The following is a 25091-nucleotide window of genomic DNA, read 5'->3' on the forward strand; positions in this document are numbered from 1 at the left end:
GAGAAAATGCAGGAATTAACTGATGCCCTGAAGCCTAAGATCTCAGAGGCAAACCAGGAAGACAGTATACTGCATGCTTTCAATTTATCATCCACACTATTGGTGGGATACTGCAGAAAACTTCCTCCGGCATAGTATGACCTAAATAGTGTCTCTAACTGGTGAACGCCTTATCCCTGGATGTCTCGTGAGAATGAATCCAGTGCTGCACATAAGATCTGCTATCAGACCCCTGAAGCCAAGGATGGCTGTTCTAGAGCTGTAGACTGAACTTGGCCACGGCGTGGGGCAAATGCAGCCATGGCACTGTCAATTGAGCAGGAAGAGTAAAACCAGCAGTACTTGAGAGCAGAAACAAGGGCCTCAATATGTGAAGCACTACAACCCTAAAAGCTTATCCACCTGCACCACAGTGCACACCGGGAACAGAAAGGCAATATTTGGTTTAGACTGAGACTTCTGCAGCTCTGGGATAGGCATGGGGGCGTAAGGCAAATAATAAGATATCCCAGTATGGAGCTTTCTCCTATTAGGAGTCGATTAGAGGTGTGAGGAGGAACAATCTTGCATTTTCTTTTTCTGCCATGAGAAATCTTCTGAATTATGAAAGACTGGCTCCTTGAGCTGTAAAATCCCTTAGAACAAAAGTGATTTGGAAATGCTGGTGAGAGGCCAATGAAAGGTGTTCCTCTCTCTCTTTAAGCAAAAAAGTCACTGGCCTCGCATCATTCTCAATGTCCAGTCACCTCATACATACCACATTCTGACTCATCCCAGACATAGGCTTCTTGTAGGTCTCACAGACTTAAACCACAAGGGTGTTCAAGATGATACTGAGTTTTTAAACAAAAATAGCGTGTTAAATCTCAGAGAAGTTGCCCTTTGGTTAAGAAAAAGAAACTGCCATTATGGGCATAGGCAGAGCCTTAAAGATATTGACAACACCATACTCAAGCGCTACATTTTGCAATGCAGATGTGCCTGTACAACTATTTCAGATCCAACTTAAAGGTTTGAGGAGAATTTTTAAGATAAGGAATTTGCCAGAAGACATTTTGAATACAGATATGCTTAACGTTATATGTATTCTCCCGATATAAGACATAATTGGGGCAACATGTACGGGAAAATATCGACTCGCAAAACGGTTGCAAAGTGCTTTGCAAATTCGAAAATGGCATTTTACTATGTACAAAAGCCATTCATAATCAGAAATTTGTGATTGGACTGTTTTGCGAGTCTGTACTTTTAGTGTAGGATATTAGAAAAATTGCAATTCCGAAATCCCTAGTTGTGATTCGCTAACGGCATGTTAGAGGCAGTCACATATAGCGAACAGTCACAAAAGGGCATATTCCCACACGCAATTTATCACTAATTCAGACCAGGTGGAAACTGAGTGCAAAGTATAAAAGATGGCCCAGGATGCATCATCAGTTTCCACAATAGCCACTCTGTACCTGATAGCAAGTAGGATGTGAATACTGGCTGACCAGCAGAGGAGGAGGCAGAGACAAGAGAAGCTGTTCAGTCAGGCTGATTATTTTTCAACAGAGGAAGAAATATTTGACAAATCCAGGCTAAGCAGCAATGTCATACTAGAGATAACTGCTCTACTACAGTCTCATCTAGAACGCAGGACAAAGCGCAGCAATTCAATCCCAACTCTTGTTCAGATGTAGTGCTTTTTACACCTATTGGCCTCTGGCAGTTACCAGGGTGTGATTTCTGTAACAGGAGGGATGTCTCAAAGTGCAATTTCATGTTTCTTCTGTACATTCCTGGATGCCATGCTGCTCTACATTCAGCACCATATTTACCTACCCAGGAATGCGCAGGAAATGCAAAGTACAAAATTACTCTTTTACAGAACTGCTAATTTTCCCCATGTCCAAGGGTGAAAGATGGGACAAATGCCTATATGTCCCCCATTTAATCTGGAATATATTTTCAGGAACAGGAAACATATGCATTCCCCTTTAAAATGTAAGTGGTTTGTAATGCCAAACATACCATTACTGATATGTGTCACAATATCCAAGAAGCACCCATGACGCCTTCATGTTTAGGCACGGCAGATTATACAGACGGCTGGAAAGAGGGGAGTTTGATGATGGTTATCTATTAGTTACAGCAAAGAAATGGCCATACAGATATGTGTGTGTTGTCACCTAGTCTAATTATTATGTAGCCTCGCACCAATGTCTGTTTTGCTGGTGATAGCGAGTATGCCCTACGTCCATGGATCCTCACACCTTGCCACAACCACCCAAAATGAACGGCAATATAACAATACCATCATCGCACCAGGAGTGTGACTGAGCTGATATTTGGCCCACTGAAAGCTTGTTTATAGTGCCTACACAAAGGAGTGGATGCCTTACAATATGATCCAGAAATGGCTTGTAAGATTGTAGCAATGTGCGCCGTCCTACACAATATTGCCACCACGAGAGGCCCACACATCGATTGTCAGCCTCAGATTCCAAGGATGATGATCCTGTGCCACCAGTGCTGCACCCTGTAGATGAGAGCAGAGCAGTGGAGGGGAGAAGGCACAGGGACGACATTACCACACATTACTTTGGGAGGTAAGTCAACACTAAAAATAAACTGTGCATGGTCAAATAACACACAACTAGGTTGATGATTGAAACCTAAATTTACTTTAATGTCAAGTACTTGTTATAGTGTGAAACAAACAGATTTACATGAAATACTGCTCTGCTGGTAATGTCACCAGATATGAGCAACCTTAAAGAATGCAAACTAAACCATAAAACACAATGGGCCTGATTTTGACCCTGGCGGACGGCGGAGGCCGTCCGCCAAGGTACCGCCGCTGAATGACCGCACCGCGGTCAAAAGACCGCGGCGGCCATTTAGACATTTCCTCTGGGCCGGCGGGCGCTCTCCAAAAGAGCGCCCGCCGGCCCAGAGGAAATGCCCCTGCAACGAGGACGCCGGCTCAGAATTGAGCCGGCGTAGTTGCAGGGGTGCGACGGGTGCAGTTTGCACCCGTCGCGTATTTCAGTGTCTGCTTAGCAGACACTAAAATACTTTGTGGGGCCCTCTTACGGGGGCCCCCAGGGGCCCCGCGGCACCCCCTACCGCCATCCTGTTCCTGGCGGGCGAACCGCCAGGAACAGGATGGCGGTAGGGGGTGTCAGAATCCCCCATGGCGGCGCAGCAAGCTGCGCCGCCATGGGGGATTCTAAGGGCAGCGGTAAACCGGCGGGAGACCGCCGGTTTGCCTCTTCTGACCGCGGCTGAACCGCCGCGGTCAGAATGCCCTGCAGGGCACCGCCGGACTGTCGGCGGTGCTCCCGCCGACCCTGGCCCCGGCGGTCTTGTACCACCGGGGTCAGAATCACCCCCAATGTTTCCTGCCACTATGGGCTGATGGTTTTCCTTGCGGTTGTGTGGCAGCATGTGCCCAGCTACCGCTGCATCTAATTGGCCTGGTATCTGTAGTGGCCACATTGCTAATGCTAGATAGGTCCTCACTCTCCAGACTTTCTCTAGCAGTGACACCTGCCATGCGGTCAGGCTGCATTGCCTCGACTGCAGATGGGATTTGTTGCAACCACCTCGACATATCGCCACTAAAGTGTCCCATTTTGACCTGTAGTTTTTTCAGTCCTTCTGTCGGAGGCTGGCTCAGTATATAGTGTACACCTAGAGGTGAGGCACCCTGTACTGAGTCCAGGCAACCCTTAGTGATAGTGCAAGTGATTCTAGATAACCAGAGCTCTCAGAGGGTAGCTAGGGAGAGCAGCTAAGTCTTATCCAGGAGGGTGTAAAGCAGTTGCAGATACCACACAGGTCAGGCAGTGATGTGCACACAGGAAACAACTACATCAGTGTTAGAAAAAGAATGTATTATTTATTATAACACAAACACTAAACTAACCTTGGTATATTTCCTAAACAGCGATATGGACATACAAAAATATACTTAGAAACAGGTAACTTAAAGCATAAAATAACATGGGCATTATTTTTTTTGGGGGGGATGGGGGAATGGGGCAAACCATGTACTTAAAGAAAAAGAAAAAAAAAACAGACTGTGAAAGTCACTACTAACCAAGACTACCAGCCAAGGACCCTTAGGTCTGGGGAAGCACTAAAACACCAAAGGTAATTAGATAGGATTCCTCAGGTGCTCGTGTGAAGAGTTGCAACCCCGGGTCAGTGTCCATTGGATAACATGGGGAAGTTGTGGTTTGGGATTTCGTGTTCTAGGACTCGTCCCAGCAGACTCTGAGGAAACCTGTTGAAATAAGGGTGGTTTCAAAAGTGTCCCCACCAAGAGAAGCGGAGTACCTACACCAGGGAGCCCAGGTTCATAGGGGTGAATTTGTGTCGGAACATCCCAGTGAAGTCAAGGGGGACACGAGTTGTACAGCTGCTGTCATGACCCATGGACCAGGTTGTTGGAAACCAGGCATGGTGTATGGAAAAAGAGGACCTAAGAAAAGAGAGGACAAAGTCCAGACCACCCAGAAATGCCAAGGCGGTGCCGGGGGCAACGCCCACCATTCTTGGGCATGCTTTTCTTGTTGGACGCTGGTCAAAGAAGTGCAGCTGTGGAGTCTAGATGATGGAGGAGGATCCCAGGAGTCGCCCACAAGCTGTCCCATGCCAGCCATTGGATTGCAGAGGGGTCAAAGGTCAGCAGAACCACCAAGCCTTGGGAAATGCAAGAATGCGTGTCGTATGGAGTGTTGCAGAATTTTGGGGACCCCAAAGTAACTCAGGGTCAGGTTGCAGAAGTGTTTTGCAGAGGAGACGTGCGGAGAGTTCCTGAAGTCTTGCAGATATATCTGGGGTCGCTCCCTTGGGGGGCCCTTAAGTAACCTAGTAAGGGGGTTAGACATTAACTGCAATAACCTCTTATCAAAGGGGGTCAGGGACGTACCCCAGATGGACTAACCATTCAGATGCTCCCAGTGGCCTCTCCTCATCTTACTTTCAAAATAGCAGAAACAAGTGGCCACCTGGCAGAGCACTGGGTAACTCCCTATGGGAGGAGGTAGATACGGGGGTGGTCACACCCCTGTCCTTTGTGTGGTTTTGCACCAGAGCAGGAGCCGGGTGCTTCTGCACTGGAATAAACCGGTTTATGCAAGGAGGGCACCAAATGTGCCCTTCAAAGCAGTCTGATGGCTCTGAGAGGCACCCCCACCCCAGCCCAGAGCCAATTATTTCTAAAGGAGAGGTGGTAAGAAAATCCTTTGTTCTGCCTTCCCCTGCTCGAGTTAGGCTTAGCAGCAGGCGGGCAAAACAGTTTTTGGGGTTGGCAGCAGCATGGGCTAGCATGCAGACCCTGCAAGGCTGTACAGGCAGATTTGGGGGAATACTCTAGGTAACCCCCAGAGTACATGGTATTATGCAGCTGGCAGCAAAATCAGTGTAGATGCATGAGTCCAACATGTTTGATACAAAACATGACTAGGTTTGGGAAGCCATTATGTAGATGGACATCTCGTGTTGATCAGCGTCCACTACATACTTTAAGATCACTTCCCTACACTTACAAAACCCAGAAAATGGAGTCTGGAGGGGCAGCTTTATTCATGCAGGGTGACCTCACACTGAGAGCAATGCACACTGCTCTGGGCTAAAGGGCCTACCTTATTGGTGACTTATAGGGTCAGAGTGCAGTGACCGTAATATAAGGTAAACCTTTTATCTGGGGTGAAGGGTGCATCCAACATTTCACACAAGCTGCAATTGCAGGCCTGTAGTCACAGTTTGCATGACCCCCCCATGGGTGGCACAATACTTGCTGCAGCCCAATGGGGACCTCTGATATACCAATGCTCTAGGTACCCAAGTACCATATACTAGGGAATTACATTGGTGCACCACTATGGCAACTGTGAGGTGTAAAATAAAATTTAAGGGAGAGACATTGACTGCAAGCTGGAGACACAACTTCTCAAGGGCAGCCGTCACGCTGTCCATCTTGTGGTCCATTTGGCATTGTTTCTCTGCCATTTGACTGGCAACATTTCCAAAACCAAAAGATAGATTGTTTTGCATGCCCTGCAACTTGTGATTCATTACTTTCATGTGTTTGTGTTGCAAGAGCTGAATACGTAACATGAACTTTTCCAGCTTGTGTGTCCTCTGCTGATGGTGGGTTTGATTGAAGTGGTTGTGGCACCGGTCTTGCACTACATCTTGGGTGACCATGTCCCAGAAGATGCAGGTGGCATGGTCACACTACAGGAGTAATTGCTGTGGTTGGCCCTCATCCTCCTCTAGTGATGAACGCTGTAGTGAAAAGACAGCATTTGTGGTGTGGCTATGTGATGTGGAGGCTCCATTTTAGGTGTTAATTAGGTCTTCCTCCTCATCCATGACAGTTGCCAAACCTCCCTCTGTCTCTGACCCTTCTATGTGCTGTGCAGATTCATCTGTGGTTCAGAAGACTATATCACTTACATTTTGTGTATATAATTGTGAGCCACCTACCATACCTTTGTTGTTTTGTCACATTAAAGTTGTAAAAAATAAAGTTATTTTTCATGTACTAAATGTCCCATAATGCACTGGGATGGCTGAAGTCTATCCTACCCTTTTCATGTGTCTGTATATTTACAATAATGGTCAATAGATACACTATACATGGTCCACTTATTTGTTTGTGTCCTGAATTCGAGGTGTCCTTTTGTGCAAATCCAACAACTGCCTCTGGCTCAAGGGTGTCTTCCACCAGTGTTTAAATGGCTGTAGGTGGTGGTACTGCGGTAGGTCCGCCCCATGTAGAACGACTTTCTGCCAGACATGTGGCCACCTTTTCGTTGCTTCTTGACATGATGTTGTCCCATCGTTTGCTGATTTCTTCCACAGAGTTCTGTGTGACCCCGACTGAGTTTATTTTCCCTGCATTTCACTGCAATTTTTTTTCTGTGCCTCAGGGACAGTCGTGGAGGCTTTCCCAAACAGATAATCATGGTGGGTGCAGCAATCCTCAGTTAGGATTCAATCTCCTTTTCAGAGAATATAATTTTTCTTTTCCTGACCCATGTCTCACTATCGCCTTCCTGGCTTGCCACGCTTTGGAAAAGGGGAGGAGGGGTTGTTTAAGGTACAACAGGCAGCTGTTCTCCGAAGTAGGTTGTTGCTCCTCCACGCTCTCTCAGCTTCACTGACAGCCAATGAGAAACACTTTCTGGTTCAGGGGTATGAGCTTCAGGGTATGAAACCTGGACCAAGAAGTGTTTCTTGTTTTTAAATTACATTCGCAATTTGCAACTGTGGTTGCAATTTGGGTAATTGCAAATTGCTTTTTCTAAAAAATGAGACTCGCGTGAGCTGCGAATAACAAACAGAATTGCGTTTTGCAACGTACATGCCAATTAGCAATTACCTAATTGCATTTTGCAAAACACTGCAATCAAGTAATCACAATTTGGACTGTACGTACATGTGGCCCTTAATCTTATCACCTATGTTTGCAATAGAGTGAAACATCAATTATAATTTAAGGGCAATAAATAAAATCCTAACAAATCTTTCAATATAGTTCTCAGAAGAGCGTTGTATGCATATGTAGGCATTGTCATTAATCATTTTAAAAATCTTCCTATACTTCACTAGGTTACATGCAGGGTTTGGATGACTTTAAAAAAATAAAAAGGGAGGCTTGCTATGGGGGAACAGTGCATTTGTAATACTGAGAAGCAAAATGAAGAATAGCATATTTCTTACCTGATAGGAGTTTTTCTTACTTCAGCGGTCTCTGTATACACGATAATGGGAATAGCTAAATTGAGGAAACAGTTCTTGTAAGCTTCAAACGGATGACCTGCTGCGATTTTTATCATCTCCAGTGAAACCTATATAATGAGGGGGGGAGAAAAGAATTACTAGGTCTGTTAAACTTCAACAGAAGTGATCAGTATGCAAGGGAGGAGGGCGCAGAGATTATTTTTTTTCACAACGGAACCAGTGTGCCCGACTCGTTTTTCTGACACCAGCAGAGTTTGTAACCAACTGTATCCCAAATCTTCTACAGAGGCACTTAACTACCATATAATTAACTATGTCTTAATGTTTCCCCAAACTTACTGCCTGCGCAGAGAAACTGCCTCATTATTATACATTCCAGACATTGATACTACTGTCCTTTCTAGTACTGTTGCATGCATTTCACACTCAGATGTTCCTCACACAGGGGACTCACAGTTTCACCTATAACACAAAATACTCTGTCCCAGCTCTACTGGCTTTCCAGAGGAACTGACCTGACTTGTCTGATTCGATCCTAGTTTGGTCGGCTGGGCCAGGAAGATTGACATGACATCTGACTGAATGGACAAATGCACCGGAGGTCTCTCAGTGACAACAAATGTATAAGTTCATAGCTGATGAAGACTGTAAAGCCTCTCAAACACCTGCAGTACATTCGGCTGACTCTACCCATCCCTACCAGTCGAGCAAGTTACTTATTCAGTAGAGAAACAGACTAGCTGCAGGTTCCTTACCTTAGAATTCTCCCCAGGCTCCAGACTGGATCTGGAAAAACTTTTCAGCAGTACCTCTGCACATTGATAGGTGGTGCAGTGCGACTCCGTATCAACGTTGTTCGCTGGGTATGATGTCGACAGAGACAATAATCCCCTCCTCCAAAATGCTGATGTCAATTTGTAAGGAAATGCCTTCCTTGGCATGGTTACCCCCTTAACGTTTTGCCTTTTGTTGATGCCAGTTATGATTGAAAGTGTGATGGGACCCTGCTAACCAGGCCCCAGCACCAGTGTTCTTTCCCTAAACTGTACCTTTATTGCCACAATTGGCACAGCCCTGGCACACAGATAAGTCCCTTGTAAATGGTACCCCTGGCACCAAGAGCCCTGTGCCCAGGGAAGGTCTCCAAGGGTTGCAGCATAACTTATGCCACCCTGGGGACCCCTCTCTCAGCACATGCACACTGCCTCACAGCTTGTGTGCGCTAGTGGGGAGAAAATGACTAAGTTGACATGGCACTCATCTCAGGGTGCCATGCTCCCCTCACACTGCCTGGAGCATGGGTAAGTCACCCCTCTAGCAGGCCTTACAGCCCTAAAGCAGGGCGCACTATACCACAGGTGAGGACGTAGTTGCATGAGCACTATGCCCCTACAGTGTCTAAGCAAAACCTTAGACATTTTAAGTGCAGGGTACCCTTAAAGAGTATATGGTCTGGGAGTCTGTCAATTACGAACTCCACAGTTCCATAATGGCTACAAAATTTATATGTGGGCAGTACAATACACAAAGCTAGGAAAAGGGTTCTGGAGCATATTAGAGCCATTCGCAACTGTGATCGTAACTATCCAGTAGCAAGACATTTCCATGAGAAACATAAAGGGGATGAAGGGCTGCTTAGTTTTGTGGTCATTGATCAGATTAAGTCTACCGCTCGGGAGGTAATAGAAAGAGAAAAATTAGGATCTTTGAACCCTAGATGATAATTAGGCTTAACACCCTGAGCCCTGTGGGTCTCAACTCAAGTGAGGAAATGAATGTACATTTGGGTTGAAATGAGTTGCTGGTTAGATATTTGTATGAAATATTTTTAAGTAATTTTTGCACGTTATGGGTTATGAAATTTCATATGTAGATGTATTGGATTTGGGTTTGCTCACATGTTAGCATGAAATAAGTGATGTTGTTGGGTAATAGATGTATTGGTATTTTACTACTATATGGATAGGCAATGCAATTGGGTGATCAAGGTAATATGTATAATATTGAGGTTATGATTTAATTAATTGCACTATTGGATTAGTATTATGAAATGCAATAATTGCATCTCTAAATATAAATACAAATACTATCATGACGTATGTAACCATATAAGGTGCATATAATATAATATGTATACTGTGGACATTTAAAAATGGCGCCCGTGTTCCCTGTGGATTGCAAGCATTTGTTTTGTGTAGTCCTTTGTTAGTGTTTTATGTTTAGTATTGGTATTTAATATGTGTAGCGAACTACCAGCCTACACGTGAACAAGGCTACGGCTGAAACATGTGTGGTGTTAGGAGGCATTTGGTATTAAAGTATTTATGGACTTCATTTTGTTGTCCGAGCATTCTTCTAAATAATATTTGCAGGAACTGCTGTAAAATATTATATATGCATTGTAGCGCGTAAAAGAAGAAACTGACATCAGCACAATGGAGGATAGATTATATGGACTCCATCAACGTCATATCTGGTGGACGACGTAGCTACGGAGTCACACGGTACCCTCTAACAACACACAGAGGTACTGCTGAAAAGTTTTTGCCGAACCAGTCTGGTGCCTGGGGAGAACTCTAAGGTAAAGAATCTGCGGCTAGTTGTCTCTATCAGATTCAGAGAAATTATTTATAAAAATTTACACCATCCAAAGGTCCACCTTGTGGCGCGCAAATTTTACGGGTGCAAACGTGAGGAAAGGACCATTCCTCTGCAAAAGAGACCTTTTTATACTTTCTTGGATAGAAGCAATAAAACTCTCCTGGAGTGCAACGAATCAATTGTCTGACAATTGTTGGTTTTGGAGATAGATAGATATATATATATATATATATATATATATATCTATGTATGTAGAGGTGATGTTGGAGATGGGAAAGAGGTTGGAAAACTGAATTTCTCATTTCAGAGCCTCTAAGACATTTTGCTCACTCCTAAGACCACAAAAAACTGAAAGGGGTCACAGGAAGCTTAGCATGATTGCAGATCTTCAGTCAGAAAGCATACCTTTGGTCGTTTTGTGTTGATTCATTCAATAGCTTTTGAGATATTAGCATTTGAAAAATGTGCCAGGTGGGCTTGAAAGGGTTAATACTTTTGTATATCTTGCCGATTTGGAAGGATTAGTTTTCTATTTGTATGTCAGGTTTTGGGCCAATCAGTCAAGAAAGGGATTAGGACAACGTTAAAGAGGGCTGGGGCAATAAAATGCTAATTTCTGAGAACTTATAACTTTAGTGGTGCATGTATATCAGATTTTTTGAAGATTCAGAAAAAGCGAGGGAGACAAAGTTAAGGTGGGGCCTAAACATTTTTAACTTGCTGATAATCAGGCCCCGTTTGGTGGATCTGCATGGTTCCTCAGTTTCCAACAGGTCCCTCAAGCCTCTTTTGTTGACTACATGCTATGTTGAGCATATCTGTCAAGAGGGGAGCAAAGATCAATGGGGTGCAATACATGTTTGATTCATTAGAAACTATGGCAATGTCTGATGAACCTGTGTGAAATTTGGTAGAAGTTAGCAAATAAGCCCACTCCAGCAGCAAACAGGCCTCGCAACCGACTCCTCTTGTGCACAGCTTTATGGAGTTGGATGCAGGGTGTGGGTGTGAGTAGTGCACAATGGCTACACAGCAGGTGGGTGCAATATATTATAAAAGAAAAAAAAAGAAAAAATTCAATGTAAAAACATAGTTGAAGGTTAGTTGTAGGTCAGCAAGCAAAAAAATGAAAAAGCCCTGACATTCGCCAGTTGTAGTGTGCAATGCACAACGCCCATCATAACTCAACACTCTCATCATGCTCAGTACACTCATTAGCCAATGGTATGTTAAAAAATGCCTATCTATGAAACATAGCTCTGAGTTATAGTGGGTTAAAGGGAAACGAGAAGGGTCGCCTGAAAATGACTGATAAAATGGGGGAGGAAATACATTCTGCTACAACGTCACGCTTACCTACCAAATAGGTTGAACATCAATATTTAGTATCTGTAAAAAAAAAAAAAAAAACTTAACATGCACAAAAAGGGAACAAACTCACGTCCTTTAATCAAAAGAACAGGGTCAAAAGATGACAATATACATGTTGCCATTTCCACTGGGTTTACTGTAGAAAGCAGGAGTATTATATATGAATTATATAAAGTTTTACGGAACCATATTGGAATATTTTGACTTTAGATTTTGATTGAAGAAGTAAGTTAATCCTCTCTTGTGCATGTAAGGATCCTACAAAAATATCTGAAACTCTTGAGTCAGTTACACCATGTATCCCATTTTTCACAGATATGGAACACTGATGTTCTACCTATTTGATAGGTAAGCATAATGTCGTAGGGGCATGTATTTCTTCGCTAATTTTGCCACAGTAATTTTCAAGTGACTCCCACTTTTTTCCATTTTACCTTCTACGGTGCTAGCAGCATATGGTGCCTCTGTATGCCACATGTGTATGAAAGTGCCCCTTTTGGCATGCTTACCACCCCACTTTTTGTCTGATATTGATGCTGACTTGACTGCATGTGCTGGGATCCTGCTAACCAGGCCCCTGCACCGGTGTACTTTCCCTAAAACTGTACCATTGCTCCCACAATTGGCACAGCCCTGGCACATAGCTGTCTCTTGCAAATGGTACCAGTGGTACGAAGGGCTCTGTGACCAGGAAGGGTCCCTAAGCACTACAGCATGTATTGTGCCTCCATGCCCACCAACCCTGGGCTGTAGCATAGGTAAGTCACCCCTCTAGCAGGCCGTAAGTCCTAAAGCAGCGTGTGTTATACCACAGCTGAGGTCATAGCTGCATGAGCAATATGCCCCTACAGTGTCTCAGTCCATTCTTTGACATTGTAAGTGAAGTGTGGCCATATTAAGTACATATGCTGGGAATTTGTCATAACGAACTTTACAGCTACATGACGGCTTCACTGAAGGCTGGGAAGTTTGGTATCAAACTTCTCAGCACAATAAACCCACACTGATGCCAGTATTGGATTTGTTGCACAACGCACCCAGACAGCATCTTAGAGATGCTCCTGTATTTTAACCAACCCTTTAGTGTAAGGCTGACCAGTCTGTGCCAGCCTGCCACTAAAAGACATAGGCTTAGGTCTCCTGGTACAGTGCCTCGGGCACTCCTGCTAGTGAAGATGCCCCGCACCCTCTAGACAAAGGCCCACTTTTGGCGGCAAGTCCAGAGGGAAAATTAGGTAAAACGGGGAGGAGTGACCATTCCAAGTAGGACCACCCCCCTAAGGTTTCAAGAGCTGAAGTGACCCCTCCCTGCAGATTCCCCAATCTTGGTTTGGAGGACAGGAAACAATAGGGTTAGGAGTGTGTCCCCCTCCCAAAAGGGGAGTGGGCACAGGATGGGAGTAGCCACCCTCAGGGACAGTAGCCATTAGCTACTGCCCTCTGATCCCTGAAATGTCCCTAAATCTAGGATTTAAGGGCTCCCCTGAACGTAGCTCACCAGATTCCTGGTGACCTCAAGAGAAGAAGAAAGAAGAAAGACTGCTACGCTGACCAACCAGCAGTGAAGACTCCAGACGACAATTGACTTGGCCCTAGCCCTTCGGGCCTGTCTGTAGCTTCAAGGACTCTACTACCAAAAGGCGACGCATCCTGCAGAACCAGCAACTTCCCCAAACCCCCAGAGGACTGCCTGCCCACCAGAGGACCAAGAACTCCAGAGGACAGTGGCCCTGTCCACAAGAAACTCCAAGAAGGACTCCAGAACCGTCCAAGATACACAAGTACTGCCCACTCTGCATCAGATGCCCATGGCCCGTGTCCAGAGCAGGTCCTCAGGCGATTCTGACCTTTTGACTACTCTGGGTTTACCCCTCCTGGCCAACACAACGACACATGCAGCCTAAATCCAGAGGACCTCCCTGACCACGAGAGAACCGGACGAAGATACCCGACGCCCAAAGGTACCCCTGCACCTGCAGCCCCCTGGCAATGGGGAATCCGATGGTCCAGCAACACTCAGCAGGTGGTTCCCTCATTGTCCAGCCTTTGGTTTTCCACAGCCGACCCCCTAGACCCAGCTTGCAGCATCTTTGTGACCCCTGGGGTCCCCCTATTGGAAAGCATTGGGAGCCCGAAGCTGTGTTTGCACCCTGCACCCGGCCACCCCTGTGCCGCTAAGGGTGTGTGTTTGGTGCTAACCTGTGCCCCCTCCTCTGGTGTTCACCATAACTCCCCCAAGTCTCTTCTCCAAAGACAGAGGTATTTACCTGCCAGCAGATCTTTTCCAAGCACCCTAAGTCCTCATAGGATCCCATTACAAACACAGCGCCAACTTTGACCTCTGCACCCAGCCGGCCCAATGTTGCTGGTGATGCACTTTTGGGGTCAGCCTAAACTTTGAACTGTGGACATTCTAAATCCTGAAGACTGGAATCTTCAGTCATGTACTTGCCTGTCTTCTGTGCTAATACTTTCCCCCTCCCAGAACTCTATGGAAAACTGCACTGTCAACTTTTAAAATAGAAAATTGCTACCTATTTGTAAACTGCTTTATATGCTAAAACCAAACATTTGATACATATGCTTGATACCTACTTACAACTGTACTTACCTGCAACACAGTTTTTCTGGTTCTAGTAATAAAGTAACAAAATCTATTTTTTCTATAAAACAACAACTGGCCTGGAGTTAGTCATTGAGTGTGTGCCTCATTTATTGGCTGTGTGTGTACAACAAATGCTTTGCACTACCCTCTGATAAACCCAACTGCTCGACCATATTATCACAAAATAGAGCATTGGTATTATCATACGAGATACTTAACTTCGGTAAGGACATATCTGGTAGAGACATTTTCTAGTTGCAGATTCCTTACTTTAAAAATTTCCCCTAGGCGTCAGACTGGATCCGGAGATTATACTTTGAGCAATACCCTTGCGCGTCGGTAGTTCGTGTAGGACAACTTTGCAGGCGTCGTTGGTGCCGTAGTCGCCGTGATGACGTCGGGAGTAGTACAGACACCGCCCTCGCGCAGTGACATCAGTTTCTTTTAACAACTTTCCATGCCAAAACGCAGAGCCGCTAAGAACACTGAGATTGGTGCGCCAGAGCTAAGGACCTGAAAGCGGGAATCCCTGTCCCTAGAAATCAGTTCACAAGCTGGGAGGATGGGTGGGCGGTAAGGAATCTGCAACTAGAATATTTCTCTACCACATATGTCGTTAACAAAGGTAAATAACTTGTACATCTGATAGAGACTTCTAGTTGCAGATTCCTTACCTTAGAATAGATACCCAAGCAATGCCATCCTCATTGGTGGGCTACGAACAAAGATCACACTAGGAAGTCCTGCAGGACCGAACAACCAAAGTAGCCGTCTCGACGAACCTGACTGTCAAGACAATAGTGCTTAGCAAATGTGTGCAGGGACGCCCACGTAGATGCCTGGCAGATATCCAGGACAGGAACTCTGCGTGCTAATGCAGTGGAAGCAGCAGTTGCTCTGGTGGAATGAGCACGCAAGCCCTCAGGAGGTTGCTTCTTGGCCAAAGCGTAGCACATTTTGATGCAAAGAAGCACACATCGAGAGATGGTACGCTTTTGCACCGCCTTCCCTCTTTTCGCACCCAAATACCCAACGAAGAGTTGATCGTCCATCCAGAAATCTTTAGTACGATTGAGGTAGAACGCCAACGCTCTTTTTGGGTTCAGACAGTAGAGTCTCTCCTCCTCTTGGGAAGGATGTGGGAGTGTGTAGAAAGTAGACAGAGTGATGGACTGGCCTACATGAAAGGGTGTAACCACCATAGGAAGAAAAGAAGTCTTAGTGTGCAAAACTACTTTGTCAGGGTGCACAGACAAGTATGGAGGTTTTGAGGAAAGGGCCTGAAGCTCACGCACCCTGCGAGCAGAGGTGATTGCAACAATAAAGACAGCTTTGAAGGTGAGAAGCCGCAAGGGACAATTATGCATTGGCTCAAAGGGAGTACACATCAAATAAGTAAGTACAAGATTGAGGTCACACTGAGGCATGATAAATGGAGTGGGAGGAAATAAATGGGTGAGTCCTTCTAGGAATCTACTCACAAAAGGAGATTTAAAGAGTGAGGGCTGATCAGGTGGCCTAAGAAAGGGCAAAATGGCAGATAAATACCCTTTAAGGATGCCCAAAGCAGAGCCCTGCTGGGCCAAAGAAAGAATGAACAGAAGAACCTCGGACAGAGGGGCAGAGAGGGGATCAACAGATTTGTTGGTACAACATGCCACAAATTTATTCCAATGACAGAAGTATACAGTTTTGGTTGATGGACGCCATGGTGCCAAGATAACATTGCAGACTTCGGGTGGAAGGGCAAAAGCTGTCAACTGTCGCCACTCAATTTCCACGCCTGGAGAAGGAGATTGGACAGGCTCGGGTGAAGACCAGTCCCCTGTTGCTGGGATAGAAGATCCGCCCGAAGAGGCAGTCTGAGTGGAAGATCGATGGACCTGCTTAATAGCTCTGGATACCATACCCTCCGTGCCCAGTCCGGAGCAACCAAGATGACTTGGGCCCGGTCATTCCTGATTTTCTTGAGAACTCTGGGCAGAAGAGGTATAGGTGTAAAGGAGGCCGGAGTTCCACTTGAGACAAAAAGCATCTCTGAGCGAGTGCCGCCTTGGAAACTGCAACACGCAAAACAGCTGACATTTTGCATACTATGAGGAGGCGAACAGATCTAACCAAGGCTCTCCCCACTGCTGAAAGAGACCTTGCACCACCTCCGGATGGAGATGCCATTCGTGATCAGCTGTGCATCGACGGCTGTGTTGAGGGAACCCGCCATATGTTGGACCATCAGGGTAATGCCCTGATGTTCCAGCCATGTCCAGAGGCATAGTGCCTCCTGACAAAGGGTCCAGGACCCTACTCCGCCCTGTTTGTTGCAGTACCAGGAGGTTCACCGTAGTCTGAAGGTGGGAGACGACTTTCCGGGGCGAGTCCACCTTCAACAGCCAGGCGTCGAGGTAGGGGAAGACTGAGACCCCTAACCTGCGCAGATGAGATGCAACCACCACCATCACTTTCGTGAACACCCGAGGGGCGCAGGTAAGGCCGAAGGGGAGCATGGTAAACTTAAAGTGCTCATGACCTACCACGAATTGTAGGTAAAGTCTGGGGGCAGACAGGATGAGGATGTGGAAATAAGCATCCTGCAAGTCCAAGTCAGACAGAACCTGAGCCAGGGTGAGCATTCTGAATTTCTCCTTCTTGAGGAATTAGTTTAGGTCCCGAAGGTCTAGCATAGGACTTAAGCCCCTGTTCTTTTTTGGTATCAGAAAGTAGAGGCGCCAAATGATCCTGTGGAAGGTGACTGAAGGATGGTGGCATGGTTGGTGCAGCAGATTCGAAACAGAGGGAGTAGCCCTTTCGAACTATCTACCAAAACCACCTGTCCGTGGTGATGTTTTCCCAGTGGGGCAGATGATGGCGAATACTGCCACCAACTGGACTGGAGTGAGGGGACGGACTAGGAGGGTTTGGAGGCTGCAGCGGGGGCAGAGGTGGACTGGGCAGACCTCTGGTTCCCTGTCCCACGGGCACGTGGGATTCCATGTCCCCGGCAACGCAGAGTCTGAACAGCGTGGGCGGCATGGTGGCTGGGCGGAGGACACGACAGCGAGCCCCTTCCGTGGCCACGAAAGAAGCGAAAAGAGGACTCTGGGGGGCGAGGGGCAGAGGAAAGACCAAGGCCCCCACAGTCCTCCAAGGCCAAGTCCGCTTTGTCTTCAAAGAGACGTGAGCCATCAAAGGGCATGTCCATGAGTGACTGTTGGACATCCCCAGAAAAAAACAGAAGTATGCATCCAGGCGTGGCGTCGTAAGGCCAACGTCATAGCAACAGATCTGCCCAAAGAGTCGGTTGTGTCCAGCTCACAACTGTGAACTTTGCCGTATCTCTCCCATCGTTCACAGCTTGGGAGACGATAGCAAGGGTCTCCTCCGGTATCTGCGGCAGGACTTGCGCAACCGTATCCCACAAAGAGTGGGTATAGCGGCCCAAAAGGCATGCAGTGTTCACAGACCGCAGCGCGAGACTGGAGGAAGAAAACAACTTCTTGCCAAACTGTTCCAGCCTTTTGGATTTCCTATCCGGGATGCAGAAGGGCATGCGCTTGAAGAAGAGGAGGCCTGGATAACAAGACTCTCAGGCATGGGGTGGAGGGACAGGAATTTAGGGTTTTTCGGAGCAGGCCGATGTCGGCATGAGATAGTCCAATTCACAGGAGCCCCTGTGTTGGGTTTGGACCAGGTACCCAAAAGGACATCGGTGAGGGCTTCATCAAACGGCAAAAGGGGTTCTGAAGTAGAAGACCCAGGCTGAAGCACCTCCGTCAGGAGGTTAGACCAGACCTCAACAGTGGGAAGCTGGAGACCAAGGACCTCAGCTGCCCTACTGACCACCATAACAGAAGTTGCTCCCTCCGCCGCAGCCACGTTAGGAGGAGACAGCATGCCAGCGTCAGGAGAAGTATCCAGACCACTGGCTTCGCCCAATTCCTGAGCCCAGTCCATAGAAGGGTCATACTGGTATTCGTAAGGGTCCAGGGACCCCTCCATTCCCTCCCCATATTCGTACCCATAAGAAAAAGGGTCAGAATCCGACCTGGGGGGAATAGGCCCCATCGAAGTCAAAGGCGATGTCGACCGACTCCGCTCCGACTCGTCTGGGATAAGAACAGGGGTGACGTCGATAGTGGCACTACCGACATTGGGAGCGTCGACAATCGACCCAGTGCCGGGGAAGGTCTAAAGGGTGCGGCCGGAGCGGAAGCCGAAGGCCCCTCAGCCGAACCCCTTAGGCCCAAGGGCGCCATTTCGGGGTCGGACTGCCCATGGATGAGGCGCATGGCCTCATAAAACTCTTTAAGCTGGGCGGGAGTCGCTACGGCTCCGGGAAACTCAGGGAAGCGCTGAGCCAACCCAGACACACGCCCTGAGGACGGATGCCTTGTGTGTGGACGCTCCCCCGCGTCGTGTCGGCTGAGCGACGGGCAAAGATGGGAAAGCAATGGGACTTCTTCGACTTCTTCTTCTTAACTTGACCAGAGGATTTGGAAGAAGACGAGTGGTAATGACTCTGCAACCAATCTCGAGACCTTCCTCTCGAGCGAGGCCGGGACCTACTCGGAGTCGAGTGCCGGGCCGCCAGGAGCTTTAGGGACCGCTCCTTTAAATCCTTCGGGTGCATGGCCCGGCACTCGGAGCATGACTTCGGGTCGTGGTCACGCTCAAGACACCACAGACAAACCCGATTGGGATCAGTCACCCAATCGTACGATGACAGTCCTCACACGGCTTGAAACCGGTCTTCGGGGACATCCTTGACGCACCAAATTTTCACACAAAAACTCGACAAAACGGTCTAATTCTGCCAAAAAATAGCCAGGGTAGCTCTTCACCAGATCAGCGCGTGGCGCGGAAAGAAAAGAACTGACATCACTGCGCAAGGGTGGAGTCAATGTACTACTCCCAAGGTCATCACAGCGGCTACGACGCCAACGATGTCCGTGGAGTCGACCACCGCCACCTACCGGCGCGCAAGGGTATTGCTTGAAGAAAAACTATGGATCCAGTCTGATGCCTGGGGGAAATTCTAAGGTAACGAATCTGCAACTAGAAGTCTAAGGTAAGGAATCTACACCTAGAAGTCTCTATCAGATTTAGTATATACAGAGCCAGCTTCCTACAATATGCTCATCCAATTCTGTCCTGATGAGGACCCCTGAGTCAGCCTATGGGGTGAAAAATGTCAATGAATAGATAACTTTGGACCACATGTAACAATATAGTAATCCTGACTAAACACGGACAGTTTTGATTTAATTCTTCCAATGTTTGACAGTGGCAGCCCTGTCACAATGCTAACTTTTGTGTTGTTTGCCTGATTGTTCACAAACGTAATCACTACTCACATTCACTGCACTAGATCACAGCTTTTTAGATCACTGAACAATTTTTTTAAAAGATTGCCTTATATAAATCTTTATTTAATATTCTATATGACTAGGATTTCTTTAATGCAATTGATCTGTATAGGGATAAACTAATCTATTGTCATTCTTATTAAGTGCTTTCAGTAAGACTGTCTCCAAGTGAACCACTGTTCGAGTAACTGCATATAATACCCTGGTTCTTAGAATTACAGGGTTGCCCCATATATACAATTTTACATCCTTTTTCAACAGCAGCCCACCATGTGCAAGAGAAGAAGGAGCTGAGTAGTGAGTGTCAACTTCTTTTTTCCTGTTCATCTGCCAATTCATCACAGTTTTTAGACAGAGGGCTCTGGCTGATGATCAGGTCAGGAGTGATGGCAACACTTCCATCTGTTAAGGCTTCTAAAACTCTAATGCTTTGCCCCTCGTGGGGCACTCTCAGAGGAACAGAAGAACAAGTTACTTATCTTTGGTAATGCCTAATCTGGTATAGACTATCTAGTAGCAGATTACTTACCTTAGAATATCCACAGGCTTCAGACTCGATCTGGAAGATTTCCAAGCATTAATCCTGCGTGCCAGTAGGTGGTGTCGCTGGCTCCGAGCCGGCCTTGTCTGTGCCGGAAGTGACCGATGCGGTATCTAAACAGTGGCCACCTGGGGGTGCTAACATCAGTTCTTTCCTTACAGCGCCAGATAGCCCTGAACTGGTATGAGTTACTCCTCAGTCACTTTTTGACTAGCCTTGTTAGATGTTTTGTCAAGCTTTATTGAGAATTTTCTTCTGGCGTGAGGTTATGTCACCCAAAAAAATTGGATGGTTTCATCCAAGATGCTCTGGTAGTGCTCCATGAAACTCCTTGCTGCCGACATCAGTCGAATGTGTGATGCTCGGGGTTCCAAATGCTTGTAAGGTCCCAGGACCACAGAGCCGCTCCAGATGGTCGTCATCACACTCCAAGTCATTGGGTAAGTCCCACAGTCAAAAGAAGTCCAAAATCCTCCAACTTCGTCGTGTGCGATGAAGTCTTTTGACAAGACCTGAGAGCGTCGGTACTCCAGGCTCTGCGAGTCGTGGAACCTGAACCTGGGCCTGCTCCATGCTACACCGTTTTTCTCAGAGCCAGATCAAGCCATGCACTGCTGAAGGAGTTCTTTGAGGCCATGAGCCTCATATTTAGGCAGCCCAGCCCCTCTGGAGTGTCTTGAGGCCCCCTGGGCATGGGAGGGATCCCTACTGGATTCATACCGGCGGACTCACCCTCAGCACCAATCTGTGTTTAGAGTACCCACTAAATAGAGTGTTACTGAAGGAATATAACTTATTCTTCTGATGCCTACTTCGAACTGCAGATTACTCACATTTTTTTAAATCTTTATTTAAATTCTCGGCCACCCAATGAGGTAGCAACAGCAATCAACATATAAACCGTCATATACATTCAAGTGAATCACGTTCAGCGCTTAGAAGCAATACAGAAGTGTGCTCACATATTGTTTTTAAAGACAAATCAATACCGCACTGCATCCCTGTATGGTTTCCCCTTATATCTTGTGCCTCCCCGAGCTATTTATGTCCCAGTTGTTGATGTCCAGCACACGTACATCCCCAGCACAGCATGTGCTGCAGTAGAACATGGGTCATTTGCTGGGTCTCACAGGATTTCTCACCTTTAGAATAGATACCAAAGCAGTACCACTCAAGGTAGCGAGTCTGTGGAGGAGGATCAGACCAAACAGTCCTGCAGTACTGAACAGGCTAAATATCACCAGTCACACTTGTCAGTCATGGCAATAGTGCTCTGTGGACATCTGCACTGATGTCAATGTCATGACCTAACAGATGTCGAGAACAGGCACTGGTGGAATGGGTTCTCAGTCCTTTCTGAGGCTGCTTTTAAGCCAGTGCATAGCAGTTCTAAATGAAAAAGACAGTACACCTGGACAAAGTCTTTTTGTGCACCAAATTACCTTTATTTGTCCCAAAGAATCCCCAAAAAAGCTGATCGTCCACCCAATGGTCTTTGGTATGATTGATGTAAAAGCTTAAAGCTCTTTTAGGATCCAACAGATGGAGTTTTTTCTCTTTATTAGTATGAGGCAGGGTAAAGAAGGTTGGGAGGGTGAATGACAGATTGTTTAATATGAAAATGAGTCACGACTTTCGTCAAGAAGGTCATCCTGGTTCTTAGCACCAGTTTGACTGAAAAGACGGTGATGTAGGGCGAAAGGTAGTACCGAAAGACCCTTTAGCTCACTCAAGCAATGAACTGAAGTGATTGAGACGAGGAGGACAGTCTATAGAGTCAAAAGACACTATGAGCAGCAGTGCACCAGTTCAACCAAAGATGTGGAATTCCTATAGCCTGACGCCCAGGACATAATCTTCGGATCAAGGGCAACAAGATTTTATATTTATTTTGTCCTTGGGACAAGTAGGCCCAACCCCCTGCAGCACAAACCCTTTGGCTGTCAGTTTACTGTACCACATGATGGGTCAGGGAAGGGCATTGTCTACAGTAAAGGTAAGATTTGTGTCCATATGTTAATGCTGTTCGAACTTCAATTTATGGATCATTAATGCAAAGTCTTTATTATTAGGCTGAGTGCCCACTAAGGAAATATAGTAAGCTCAGACAGCACTACTGATAGTAGTTCCAGTCTAAAAATGTGTACACAAATTTGCAAAGTTGAACAATATGAGGCTACATATAATGCTCCCAGAATGCTTTCTGATTAGATGCAAATATTTTCAGAAGCTTCTAAGCAATATTGAGGATTCTTTGATTTTGAAATTCAAAACGTTCATTACAAAAATGCAATGAGGAAAAAAAAATTCCCTTAAGTTGCTGTGAAAATGTAGGCACCATTTCTTTGAAGCAACATTTAGTAAAATGTGTTGATGCATGCTAGTATTTCTAGAAATATACATCCATAATGGAAAGATCAGTGTAACCAGTTTCAACAAGATCATGGGAAACATGAATACCTTCGGTGATGAAATATCTGGTAGAGACATATTCTAGTTACAGATTCCTTACCTTTGAATCTCCCCAGGCGTCAGACTGGATTCAGAGATTTTTCTTCAAGCAGTACCTCTGCGTGCCGTCAGGTGGCGTGGGTCGACCCTGCGGGGTCGTTGGCGTTGTGCTCGCCGTGATGACGTTGTGGTCGTATATAGGCGCCACCCATGTGTGCCGACGTCAGTTTCTTTTCACGACTTTCCACGCCAGTAGCACGGAGCCATGAAGAACACAGAGTAGTGTGCCAAAACTAGGGCCCTGAAGGGAAAATTCCTGTCCCTAGAAATCAGTTCGCAGTGTAGGGAGGATGGGCAGGTCGGTAAGGAATCTGCAACTAGAATATGTCTCTACCAGATATTTCGTTACCTAAGGTAAGTAATTTGTACATCTGATAGAGACTTCTAGTTGCAGATTCCTTACCTTTGAATTGATACCCGAGCAATACCATCCCTGGTGGTGGGACTGCGAACCAAGATCACACCAAAAAGTCCTGTAGGACCGAATGGCCAAAGTAGCCGTCCCTTCGGACCTGATTGTCCAGGCAGTTATGTAAGTTAAGTAAAAGTGTGCAGAGATGCCCACGTTGCTGCCTGACAAATATCCAGGACTGGAACGCCAGGTGCTAGCGCTGTGGTAGCAGCAGTAGCTCTGGTGGAGTGAGCTCGCAAACCTTCAGGAGTTTGCTTTTTAGCCAGAGCGTAGCACATTTTGATGCATGAGTACCCATCTTGAAATGGTCCTCTTCTGCACAGCCTTCCCCTTCTTTGCACCCACATATCCCACAAAGAGTTGATCGTCCACCCGGAAGTCTTTCGTATGATCAAGATAGAATGCCAACGCTCGTTTTGTTTCCCAACAGTGGAGTCTCTCCTCTTCATGAGAGGGATGTGGGGGTGCATAAAAGGCAGGCAAGGTGATTGACTGTCTGACATGGAAGTGTGTCACTACGTTAGGTAGAAAAGAAGCCCTCGTGCGAAGGACCACTTTATCAGGATGTACGGCAAGAAAAGCTGGCTTAGATGACAAAGCCTGGAGTTCACTAACTCTGCGGCAGAAGTAATGGCAACTAAAAAGACAGTCTTTGTAGTTAAGAGTCTTAAAGGACAGTTGTGAAGCAGTTCAAACGAGGTACACATAAGGTAAGTTAAGACCAGGTTGAGATCCCATTGGGGCATGATGAATGGGATAGGAGGAAAGAGAAGTGTGAGGCCTTTAAGAAACCTTCCAACTATGGAGATTTAAATAAGGAAGGCTGATCAGGTAACCTTAAGAAAGCAGACAGCAGAGAGATATCCCTTAAGAATGCCCAAGATGGAACCATGCCGGGCAAGGGAAAGAATAAAGAGAAGAACCTGAGAGAGAGGAGCAGATACCTGATCAACAGCATAGTTGATGCACCATGCCACAAATTTCTTCCAACAACAGGCGTATACAGTTTTGATTGAGGGATGCCTGGCTGCCTCGATAATGTCACAGACTAAGGGGGTCATTCTGACCTCGGCGGTAAAAGCCGCTTACCGCCGGTCAGAAGGCCGCCACAATACCGCCGCGGCCGCGGTCAGCCGCCACGGACATTCTGACCCACAACTGCAAAACCTCCGAAAATCCGCCCTCCACTGCAGTCCGCCACATCAGCGGCCAGCGGTAAACTGGAGAAGACCAAACCTCCACCGCCACGCCAACAGAAATACGCCCATCCCATTATGACCCGCAAATCGACGCGGCGGTCATTCAACCGCGGTATTCCATTGGCGGTAGACCCCGCCGCGGTCAAAATACACACACCTTTACAAACCCCTACCACATTGGACAATTTGAAAGGCACACACCTGAAACACATACACACACCACTCCCACACATCCAATACCATATAAAACACACACCCACATCACCCACAAACCCCTACCAACAAAAACCAGAGACGAAGGAGAGAGAGAGAGAGACACACATCAGAGAATAGATAGCCAGACACACAGAGGCACACCGCAACATCACACACACCACATAGAAGCACAAAGCACCACACACCAACACACACATCATCACATACACCACCCCACACCTCATACACACCACCCCATGGCACCACAAAGGCACCCACGCTTTTCGGACCAAGAACTCCGGGTCATGGTGGAGGAGATCATAAGAGTGGAACCCCAGCTCTTCGGCTCACAGGTCCAGCACACCACCATAGCAAGGAAGGCGGAGCTCTGGCAGCGGATCGTGGACAGGGTCAACGCGGTGGGACAGCATCCCAGAAATAGAGAGGACATCCGCAAACGATGGAACGACCTACGGGGGAAGGTGCGCTCGATGGTCTCGCGACACAACATCGCAGTGCAGAAGACTGGCGGGGGACCCCCACCCACTCC

At 46.7% G+C, this 25091-nt stretch overlaps 1 protein-coding gene across 4 annotated transcripts in view; it reads right to left on the reverse strand.

Annotated features, from left to right (window-relative positions):
- Positions 1-25091, reverse strand: part of UBA6 (ubiquitin like modifier activating enzyme 6) — a 610892-nt gene that overhangs the window by 134227 nt on the left and 451574 nt on the right. For all 4 annotated transcript variants that reach the window (XM_069235825.1, XM_069235816.1, XM_069235844.1 and 1 more), the window contains one exon: positions 7723-7850. In XM_069235825.1, coding sequence (XP_069091926.1) covers positions 7723-7850 — 128 coding nt within the window. The remainder of the gene's footprint in view (positions 1-7722; positions 7851-25091) is intronic.

This window comes from Pleurodeles waltl, chromosome 1_2, assembly GCF_031143425.1.
Source record: "Pleurodeles waltl isolate 20211129_DDA chromosome 1_2, aPleWal1.hap1.20221129, whole genome shotgun sequence".
In the NCBI taxonomy this organism is placed as follows: domain Eukaryota; kingdom Metazoa; phylum Chordata; class Amphibia; order Caudata; family Salamandridae; genus Pleurodeles; species Pleurodeles waltl.